We start from the raw sequence: 11,695 nt of genomic DNA, 5'->3' as shown, positions 1-11,695 counted from the left end.
GGGCGGGGGGTTGAGTCAAGTTTTATTTAAATGAGTCTAGTTTTAATTTAGATTTTAATTAAATATTGAGCCTTTAATTAAGTGATATGGACCCTCTAATAAGAGGCCATGTGCAGGGGCAAATCTCGGGGGGGGGGGGGGGGCATTCAACCAAATCTCCTCTACAAAAAATTATATTGTATCTATATAAGATAAATTTTTTATATTTTATGTAATATATTAATTTTGAACCCCTAAACAAGAAACAAAGTGTAGCACAATGAATAGTATAATTCAAATTGACCCCTGCAATATTACGTTTTTTCATTAAATTTCGGGAACAATTAGTAGCCCAACCCAATTTTCCCTAAAATTTAATTTCGGAAACAGTGACTAGCCGGACCCAATTTTTCACTAAAAATCAAAACACTTAAAAGTAAAAATCTTGAATCCGCCACTAGCCACGTGTGATAAATGATTTTACAAAATTGAATAGATTTTATATTAAAAATAATGGCATGTATGAACCTTTTTTATAATGACAATGACATAGATTAACCTAACTCTTAAATGATGATATAGATGAATCATTTCTAATAATTCTATGCATATCAGAGTGTTTACCCTTTTTTAAAGCTAGTACTTTTCACACATCTAAAATAAGGGCTTGTATATATAGAAGGTTTTCTGACCATAATAATGTTTCAATATTAAACAACCAAGTCTTGAAAAATCATTTAAAAGTTATTTTAAAACACCTTTTTCATATTTCACACGAAAGTAGCATGCTTTTTTCCCACTTCAACTTCACATAGAATGTAAACTCATCATCTGCTGTCATTTATACAGTAACTTCTGATCCTGCATGCATCCTTAAGAATTCAAAGCCCCCAAGCTATCTCGTGGGAGGCAACAAGAACTGCAGAAAGACACCAACAAAGGAAGCAGTCAAGAAAGTTGACACACAAAATCCATCATAAAGACCGCAAACACTCCAGCTGCTTCATTGTGGTGATTTTGCAGCTATGACCAGCGAAAATGAAAAACACAGTCCAACAATCATGAACTTAACTGACATTTAAAATCTGCATAACTTTGTCGAAACACAGCACATCTATCTGAACAAGATAGTAACTAATATATCCGGCGCTTTTTTTTTTACACTCATTTAACAGATCCTTCTGAAAAGGAAGAACTAATATCTCCAGTTAGAAGCAAAGAAAAGGAATAGGCAAATTTGCAGAGCAACTGTTTGCTGGTACAATTTCAGAGAGATTCTTGGTACTCTATGATCTGTTTATGGGGCACTAAAGGTTCCTTTTCCTGCTTTTAAATGGGATTTCCACGAGGGTAGAGAAAAAAGTGAGGGAAGAGAAACCTTTAGTTTGTTATCAAGAGTCGAGAGTGGAATCACATTAGCAAACTGATAAGCAAATAGGAAGGAATCTAATTGTGTCCTACACATTTATCCTGTTATCCATACCCAGACAGGGGAGGTGAAAGTACATGAGTCGGACAATTTCTTTTTTATCAAACCAGTTTGAATTGCACAATATTCATACCAGCTAATAAGCCCATTCCGAAAATTCCTTTGCCAACTTGAGATCATTCAAGTTAGAAACCTAAAGCCCAATCAATCGATTGATATATAATCCACGTATAAGTGATGAAACTGGATACTAGTTACCACCCACAAAATCCCGACCTACGGACTAGCGCTACTGCAAGCGCACCACAAAGGAAAAAAATATGAAAATAAAACATAAAACTGGAAGTGTGTTCAGATATATCTAAATATAGCATGTCTCAGCTGTAATTTGTGCATGTAAATAGAAATATATCATCAGGTACTTCAAAATTTCCAATACGTAAATCAGAGGTTCCTTGACTCGACACTCAGTGGCAACAGAGGAGCGTGAATGGAAATGACCTGTTCAAAGAGCCATTTCAGCCTGCAAAGCGGCAAGCTCATCTTCTTCCGTCTTCTGAGCAGCAGGACGCACTTGTTGCCTGCCAGCAGGTAGATTAATTGGTGCAACAGGAGCAGTTGTAGCAGGCTGAAGGAGCTGTTCCTCCAATTCAGCCCCCTCCAATTCTTCAAGTTCTGCCTCCAATTCATCCTGCAGAAGGATACATGTAAATTCTTGTCCAGAAAGAGTAATTATAAAAGATTAAAATGTTAAGGAATAAGTCGGAGATACTTCATCAAAATCAGCGGCTGAACCAATTGGTGTTGACAATGCTTCCTGAATCAATTTCATATTCTCAGTCTGCTCATTGATCTCATCCATTGTTTTGTCAACATCGTCAATATTCCTAAAAACAGAATACACTAGCTTATATCAGGGACAAAACCCTGAGTTAAACAGAAAACCATAACAACAATCCGAACTATTACTAGCAAGTATTGGAGATTGATCTTGACGAATCAGAAACACTCAAGTGACATATACAGACAACACGTTGCGTAGGTGTGGGTGATATGAAAAACTAAACTCATGTGTGCTTAAATAGCATATGGCAACTCAAAATTAAAAGATATGAAGTGTTATGGAATTTAAGATTACTGACATCTATTAAATCATGAAAGAAAATTACAAAAAATCCTGACCTCAGTGGTGATTCAGTAATGACAGATCATACATTTTCAATCATGAGGAAAATTACAAGGTAAATTTGATGTTTTAACATGCATCGACCAAAAAGACCTGACTTGGAGACCTCTCATTTCCCACTTTGTATTTTTCTCAAGTTTGTCTCTGCAAAAGATGTTTGCATCTACAGAAGAAAAGGCACCACTATATGGCAATGAGCATGTAGCATATGAAACTTACGTTGCCTTTTGCATAGCTTTCATTGCAGCTGCTCCAGTTCTTAAAGCATCAACAGTCTCCGTTGTGGCTTTCGCACCTTCTAACATTATCATCTGAAACCAATACACAAATAAGTGAATGCAGATCGCCGTCTCTTCATGCTTTTATGATACAGGTGGTGCAAAGATTCCAAGATGTAGGAACACATGAAGAGCACCTGATCATGAATACGCAATTGGAAGTTCCCAAGCTGCTCGATTTGCTGCTCATAAAGCCTTTTCCTTTTCAAACATTGTATTGCAGCTAAAAATAAAAGAAATCTGTTACTGCTGACAACAAACTAAACTGAGAGACATGATGACTCAAAATACAAGAACATGATTCACAACACCATCCAATAATAAGTATATCCTTACAACGCTAAAGGCAGCAATTACTGAAATCCATGTGCATGAGCGAGAATGATAACTATTCATTGTAACTCACACCCAACAGACTAGCTTGATCTGGTATGAGCAAAGTAAACCATGTTTGTTCCTTTACATTAAAGTGGAAATATCCAGGAAAATGAAGCAAAATATCCAGAATTCAAGCAGACCAGCTAGGATCAAATGCAGTTTTCATTGAAAGCATCTCTAAGCTTATTATTTCTAACCAGTTCTTTCAGAGGAAATACATTATTTTCTCTAATTTTTTACATGATCTAAGATACCTCCAAAAGGAAGTCAAACTTTTAGTGGAAAGACATCAAAGTTGTTCAAATGATTTGGGTCCGGACAAAGAGGAACATTTTCGAAGGATTCATATAATTGACCCCAATTTTTTATAAAATTGAGGCCCAGGTGATTGGTCAATCATGTCTTGAATATGTCTATAGCATGAGAATTTGCAAAGACAACCATTGTAACCTACAAGGTAAGAGAAAGGACATAAGTATCTCCTATTGAAGGATAACTCCCCTAAGTTTTGACTATCCAATGTTCTTTTGAAACATTCCCTCTTTGAAAATAAGTAGATAAAATAGTTCGAGAAAAGTGGAGAAGGATAGAGAGGGTGCCCATTATCCAATTAAAAGAAAAGCTTTCTGAAATAAAAAGAGGTTAAAAAACAAAGACTCATACCTTTCTTTTCCATTTTGTTCCTTACTTCAAATTGTCGAATTGAAACATTAAACTTCAAATTGTCGAATTGAAACATTAAAAAGACTTTAAGCGGAGTCAAGGAAATTGTAAAATGACAAGGACCTCAAGGGATAACCTCATGTATCACCCCAAATCCCCCAAGCAGAAAATCAGAAAGGATAAGACGATAAGTTCACAAAGATACCAATATGTATACTATATTTTTAAAAATTTTCATAACATACCAATGACATAAAAAATAAAAAAAAACTGTATCCCGTTCTCACTTCATATTATGAGATAATTTTGCAGCTTTAAAGCTACTAGCAAGTTCACCATACATAAACTACCTTGTCTCACACACAAAACACAGTCATATCATCAGATCTGTCTGATGTTACTCGATTCGAGAGATCAAGCAAATACATGGGAATAATGAACATTAAACACCCAGCAGTTGATTGTACATGCACAAGAGTATTTTTCATGGTATGCCACATCCCTAAGTGCATGACAATAACATTATATCATTAGAAAACAAAAATATCAATGTAAAGGTATTCATAACTAGTGAATTACATAGAAAGAAGAAATCTCATCTTGTTTTCTCTATCCCTTTTCAGTAGAACCTACCCCTTTTGTTTTTTGCTCTAGTAAATTCCTTCGCTTTTTCAACCTCAGCTGCAGCCTTCTTCAGCAAAACCTTCTCCTTTTTCTCAAGCATCTCAAGCGTCTGTACAGCATAACCAAAATAAAACTTAAGCCCTTTATCATTTACTTGAAAATTTTAAATAAGCTAATAACTTTGACTGAAATAACAAGAAAAAGGTTATTAAAAAACGAGTCTGCAAAACGATTTAGCAAACAGGGGAAACAAGATAGCCTTCAATTCCTTCACCAAAATAGGAGGAAACAAGGATAATATGTTTAAACCCCTCTGGTTCTAGCTTTACATTTGTCTTCCTATCAAATAAGATGGTCATGAATAACTATCATAAACATGGTTGGCAAAGCACCCACACCCTTAATGAACTTTCCCTGAATTAAGACTAGGCCAAACCAAAACTGTAACTTTTTTATTCAATCATTCATCGTAAACCTCCATAGTTTCAGAAGAAGAAACACTGGAAGCTTCGTGTTGTAGAAAGTAGAAGAAAAACCAGACTTTACAAATTTGAATTTTGCTTCTCCCAATCAGGGCACAATAAGAAATCCACGAAAGCATAATATTTCCACACCTAGATAAACGGCAATTACCAAACATTCAGTCCAGCTATTCAAGAGAGGGTAACTCATATGTGTTCGCACATTCTCTCAGATACAATCAGTTTGCAAAAGAGTAGCCACCTGTAAAATCTATCATATCCACCTGCGGCAGGCGGCAGCCTGATGTACGGGGATTTCACAGCACATTGGATGCTTTTTAACAAAAGATTTTGTAGTTCTTAAGTATGTTTTTGTTTGATTTGATGACATTTTTTGTTTATGTGCACGAAGACGGTGCGTGCGCGAAAGTTGGAGTTTTGAAATAAAATGACCAAGTGTTGATCCGTGAAAGAAAATGACAAACCGTGGAATCAATCCACGGACCATCCTGTTACTCGTGGAAGTGGATCTGCAATGCTACAAGTTGGTTCCAAGTTGATGGCCCATGAAACCAAATGACGGACCGTCCTTTATTTCCATAGAAGAGGTACTGTAGAAGTACAATTCGGACTTCATTCTACAAGCCTTTTGACGGACCGTGGAACCAGTCCACGAACCGTCTTGTCACTTGTCGACCAAGGTTCCGCGAAGAAGTATTTTTGGTCTCAAACCACGGTTCAAGCTAACGGATCGTCAAAGTGTTCATCAACCGTGGATTGACCCGTGATTACCAGCAAGTTCCAAACTTAAAAAGGACAGTTGACGGTTGACTTCCAACTTCCATGGACCATTTATCTAAATGACGGTCCGTGGAGAACTGACGTGGCCAAGTTTTCCTAGTTGGATTAGGATAGGTTTTTATGTCTATAAATACTTTCCATATGATTTTTTTGTTAAGGGGATGCATTACTATCGACTTTTTGAGCAGAGACATAACATTGTTGACTTGTTCTTAGTTCTTGGAGTTTGTGCTGCGTACTTTGATCATTGTTTTTGCTAATACAATTTCAATTTTATTATTCTTCTCTTGTAAGTTCATTGCTATGATTTCTTCTACATCTTTTGCTGTTGTTTTTGCAAGCATGATTAGATAAACACCATAACTAGGATTGCGGGAACCATGATGGAATAAAGAACGTAGGTCAAAGATAATAGTGACTCTTGAACGGTGATTGTGCATGTATTATTAAATCCCTTCGCTTTGATTGCTTTTTAGCGGTTGCAAACGTTAGAACTTGTCATAAATCTTAACTATTTAATAAAAGTAGAGATTACGAAACGGGATTAACAACAGAGATTTGAGGTTTATAACCCTCATCTAATGACTTGAACTATTGCAAGGAAAGTCAATCCGAAACTAATGACGAGGCTTAATATTGAACACCTAAGACATAAAGGATTTAGAGTGATATTCTTCTATTCAGGTCGAAAGACGTTAGATGAACCATATTCGTCAGCTTTGCATGTATAACACCAGGATTGATCACCAACAAAATAAACTTGCTAAAGTTATGAAATCATGGGGAATACAGTCTTAGAGCCCGTTTGGATTGGCTTTAAGTTGGTCAAAACCAACTTAAAGCCCCTTTTCCGCTTTTGGACGTGTTTGCCTAATGCTAACTTTAAGCCAGAAAGTTCTTAAAGTCAGTCAAAAATGAAAAGTTAGGATTCCTAATTTTTTTTTCTAAGTGCTTAAAGTCATTTTCTTTGACCATGGAAATTACTTTTATATCCCTTATATTTTAACTAAATTCCCAAACTACCCTTTTTATTCTTTTAACCCTAAAATTCACATAATTTTCCTCATTTAAGCACTTTTATCCAAACACTCAACTGCTTATTTATAAAAATAACTTTCAGCACTTTAAAGTTCTAAAAGCACTTTATACATAAAAGTTACTTTTTTTTAAGTCCATCCAAACGGGCTCTTAGTCTCTTCTCACATATTGAATACAACAAAACAAGTTCTTAGTATCGGTTACTAATAACTACAAATCTTGAAATCTTTTGATTTTTATGTCAAAAACCCCATCGAAATGTCAACTACTAGTTGAATAACCACCCCAACAACAACATACCCGTAAAATCCCACAAGTGAAGTCTGGGAAGGGTAGAATGTACGCAGACTTTACCACTACCTCATAGAGGTAAAGAGGTTGTTTCTGAAAGACCCTCGACTCAAATGCAACAATTCCAGATACAAAGAAGAAAATATAACATGTCACAAGGAAACATGTGCAAAGTCTACCAGAACGGAGCAACAATAACAACAAAACAATGTAATAACAGAAACACAATAAACAACATACTAGGATAGATTATTGAATACAATTAAAAAAATTGATGGATACCAAAAACAAAAACTATAGTAATACAACTAGTACAATGGCAAACACCAACCACCCTAAGCAAGACAACACTAAACTACCTACTAACCTTATACCATAATACATGTCTTACACACATTTTTATATAAGGCCATGTCCTCGGTAATCTAAAGCTGCATCATGTCCTGTTTATCATCTCTCTCCAATACTTTTTTGGCTGCCCCTGCCTCTCAAGTCACCCTATATAACTAACCTCTCACACCTCCTCACTGGTGCAACCATGAATCTCATATTCACATGTTCAAACCATCTCAGTCATTTTTCTCTCATCTTGTCCACCATGAAGGTCACTCCCACCTTATTTCGAATATCCTCATTTCTAATCTTATCGCTCTTAGTATGACCACGCATCCACCTCAACATGCATCTACTGAACATGAGAATTTTTGACTGGCCAGCACTCCGTCCCATACAATAATGTTGGTCCAACCACTACTCTATAAAACTTACCTTTGAATTTTGATAGTACCTTTTTGTCACAAGACTCCAGAGGCAAGCCTTCACTTCATCCATGCTGCACTAATACGATGTATGATATCCTCGTCGATGTCCCCACTCCCCTAGAGTATAGATCCAAGGTACTTGAATCTGTCTCTCTTGGGGATAGTTTATGTGTCAAGCCTACCTTCCATGCCTTCCTCATGCATCGCCTTACTGAATTTACACTCCACATACTCTATTCTGTTCTTGCTCAACCAGAACCCTTTAGTCTATGAAGTTTTTCAACACACCTCTAGCTTAGCATCGATTCCAACAGCTAACTTGCCCACCCCTTGGGATGGGAAGGGTGCAGTCTTATTAGAAAGAACATTGTGAACATTCTTGTGTATGTGAATTACGTTAGACAGGACAAACCTCAGTCTGCATTATTGACTCTTAATTCTTTCTTGCATTCCTTTTGACAGGTCACACAACAACAACATAACCAGTGAAATCTCACAAAGTAGAGTCTAGGGAGGGTACAATTTACGCAATCCTTACCACTAGGGGTGTACATGAACCGGGTTGGTTCGGATTTTTTACAAACCAAACCAAATCATTTGTGTCGGATTATTAAATCTATAAACCAAACCAAACCAATAAAAGTCGGGTTTTTCAATATCAATTTTTTTCGGTTTTTTTGGGGTTTTTCGGGTTTTTCGATTTTTTCGGGTTTTTTTGGGTTTCTCGGGTTTTTCATAGTATCTAATAAAAAGCACAGAGCAGTACTTCTTAAAAAGAGTTCTAGTACAAAATATCAACATATAAGATGGAGGCAGAACAATGTTTGAAGTTTTAACTTTATAATATAACTTTATAAGATGAGCTTTTTTTGTATATTATTTAGATGAGCTTCTCAAATCCAAATCTAAATGTAAGAAAGAAAACAAAAATTATGAAAAATTTTAAAAATATATTTATAAATTATATTTTAATAAATATTTTTATGTATAACATAATTTAAAAGTAGTATATCTATAATCGGGTTGGTTTGGGTTCGGTTTGACTTTTTTTAGTTAAAACCAAACCAACCCTATAATGGTCGGATTTTTTTTTCCAAACACCAAACCAAGTCAAACCAAACCACTAGTCGAGTTTTTTTTTCCGGTTTGGTTCGGTTTGTCGGTTTGGTGCGGTTTATCGGTTTGCCCTACTTACCACTATCTCTCCAAGGTAAAGAGATTGCTTTTGAAAGACCCTCGACTCAAGCAAATTAAAGCAGTAATAAAACGAAAAAAGGTAGTGAGGAGAAACATGACAACTAATAGCAAAGCAGTAACAACTATATGCAAGGAACCATAACAACAAGAAGAATGTGTGATCACTTAAACAGAGTAAACCACAAATGATATTAAATACCAAAAGCCTCCTCACTAGTGCATCCATGGATCTCATCTTCACATGTCCAAACCATCTCAATCTTTCTTCTCTCATCTTGTCCACCACAAAGGTCACTCCCACTTTGTTTTGAATATCCTCATTTCTAATCCTATCGCTCCTAGTATGCCCACACATCCATCTAAAAATCCTCATTTCCGTCACTTGCATCTTTTGAACTTGAGAGTTCTTGACTAGTCAATACTTTGTTCCATACAACAAAGCCGGTCTAACCACCACTCAATAGAATTCCCAAAATGGTAGAATTTTAGTTCAAACAACAAAAACATAAATTGAATGGAGAAATAGATGATTGCAACAACAACAACATACCCAGTGTGATCCCACAATTGAGATCTAAGGAGGGAAAAGTGTACACAAACATTAAACCTACCTTGCCTTACCCCTACCTTGTGTGATGCAGATAGGTTGTTTCCGACAAATTTTTGGCTCACACAACAATAACATATAGAACTGCCTGAATTACGGCAAGTTCTATCTAGCAACAAATTCCACAAAAAGAGCCTCACATAACTACGCACAGCTATTCATTCGCCAACTTCAACTGAATTAAGTATCAAAACTCATTTACTGTAATAATAGTATAGCTAATACTAGATCCCCCACCTAGCCCCCATAACCGGCAAAAGCAAAATTAAATTCGTCACCATCAAACCTTACAAATAAAAGTAGAGACAACCCAAAATATTTGTTTAACAAAGTCTAAAGAGAAAATCCAAGAAATCAAGATTATCATACCTCGTTTAACTTGTCTAGCGTAGCTAGAGCATTTGTTTCTTGTTTAGGTTTTCCAAACATTCGGGTAAACATTCTTGATTTTGTCAGCAACAATTAAAATCCAAAAAATCAAAATTATTTAAATCCTGCAAGAAAATTCGAACGGGTTCAGTAGATCAGCTAGAGAAACCGATCTACACAATGAATATATGAATCTTGAAAAAATTTCATGTAAATAATTCAATACTACATGTTTGCTTTATTATGCGTTTGAGTGTAGAGTTTAATTGACTGACCTGAGATAATTTGAAAGGTTTTTTAAAAATTCGTATCAATCCGGTTTCGACCTTTGAAGTTTGTAACGATCTGAGAAATTTCTCAATAAATTTTAAAGGTTGGATCGTTTTCGGCAGAAGATTGCTTATGTGGACGAGACGTCAGTGCTGTGTTCCGACAGACCAATGGAATTTATTTATTTTTTCAAAGTTGAGATCAATTTAGGGATCAAATGCTGCTGCTCTTTTTTTTTTCTTTTTCTTTTTTTGAAAATTGAGCTAAGGAGAAGGAGAAATGGGGAGCGGATTACAATACGGGGAATCGAATTTTCATCAATAAGGTTGAGTTTAATTTAGTAAAGTCAAGCTTTGGCTCCCTAAAGACTAAAGAAATGGATAAAAAAAAGGGGGGGGGGGCTCTTTTCACCAAGGAATTGGGGCTTAAAGCTATGAGTTGAGTTAAGTTAGTTAATACCTTGTTTAGATGGTTGTTACTTGTTGTATTGTGTTGTATTGTTAGTCGAAATACAATGTTTATTTTGATTATTACTTAAATTCTATTATATCGTATCGTTTAAACATATCGTTATGTAATGATGAAAATACCCATTTTGTATAACTATTGATTTGGTGCAATCGCGTGAGAACGATACAATCTTTCTAAACATTATATCATTAAATCAATACAGTACGATACATACAATACAATATGAAACAATATATAACAACCATCCAGACAAAGTGTAAATGTACGTCTCCAAATTATACCAAAACTAATTTTCCCTTTTTTTGTGAAATTTCAATTTTGTGTTTTAAATTATTAATGTTATTGATATACTTTATGTCAAACATATAGATGGGCCCCAATTGTCTTAACGATTAGATAGACATTTTAACTTTGTCAAAAACCATATACACATATTTACCAACATAAGTGTGTCTCATGGACATCTAAATTCACCAAACATCACGCTTGAAATTCATCAATAATGAAGTATCACATAGACAAATCAATGAACAACATGTTTAATTGTTTTTGATTTTCAGTGTACAAAACGAGTCCATGTACGGATCGTAGAAGGGTCTACAGACTGTAGAAGGTCTCGTAGACCAAACTTCGAAGAATCCCTCTTCAGTACATTTTTCCACAGGCGTACAGTACGACCCATAGAAGGGTCTGGTCTACGGACCATAGAAGGTTCCGTAGACCCAACTTTCGAGGACCAATCACAATATCTTTTCTACGAACGTGCAAGACGGTCTATAGAAAGGTCTACGGCCCATACAAGGATCAGTAGGCCCAACCTTTAGAAACCCAGAAAGTCAGCCCACTTTCTATAAGAGGTCTTCTACGGTCCGTAGAAGTTCCTACAGTCCGT

General features: G+C 35.7%; 1 protein-coding gene across 1 annotated transcript; it reads right to left on the bottom strand.

Annotated features, from left to right (window-relative positions):
- Nucleotides 1-539: 539 nt before the first annotated feature.
- Nucleotides 540-10,578, bottom strand: LOC129889263 (vacuolar protein sorting-associated protein 32 homolog 2-like). Its single transcript, XM_055964497.1, has 8 exons — nucleotides 10,338-10,578; nucleotides 10,063-10,187; nucleotides 4,547-4,646; nucleotides 3,010-3,095; nucleotides 2,814-2,905; nucleotides 2,181-2,295; nucleotides 1,910-2,099; nucleotides 540-898 (listed from the first exon to the last, which is right to left on the bottom strand). The coding sequence occupies exons 2-7, from the start codon at nucleotides 10,132-10,134 to the stop codon at nucleotides 1,914-1,916; spliced, it is 651 nt and encodes a 216-aa protein (XP_055820472.1). The 5' UTR covers nucleotides 10,135-10,187; nucleotides 10,338-10,578; the 3' UTR covers nucleotides 540-898; nucleotides 1,910-1,913.
- Between the last annotated feature and the right edge of the window lie 1,117 nt (nucleotides 10,579-11,695).

Source organism: Solanum dulcamara, chromosome 5, assembly GCF_947179165.1.
Source record: "Solanum dulcamara chromosome 5, daSolDulc1.2, whole genome shotgun sequence".
NCBI lineage: Eukaryota > Viridiplantae > Streptophyta > Magnoliopsida > Solanales > Solanaceae > Solanum > Solanum dulcamara.
The sequence above is the reverse complement of the archived record's forward strand: the minus strand, read 5'-3'. Positions and strand labels throughout refer to the sequence as shown.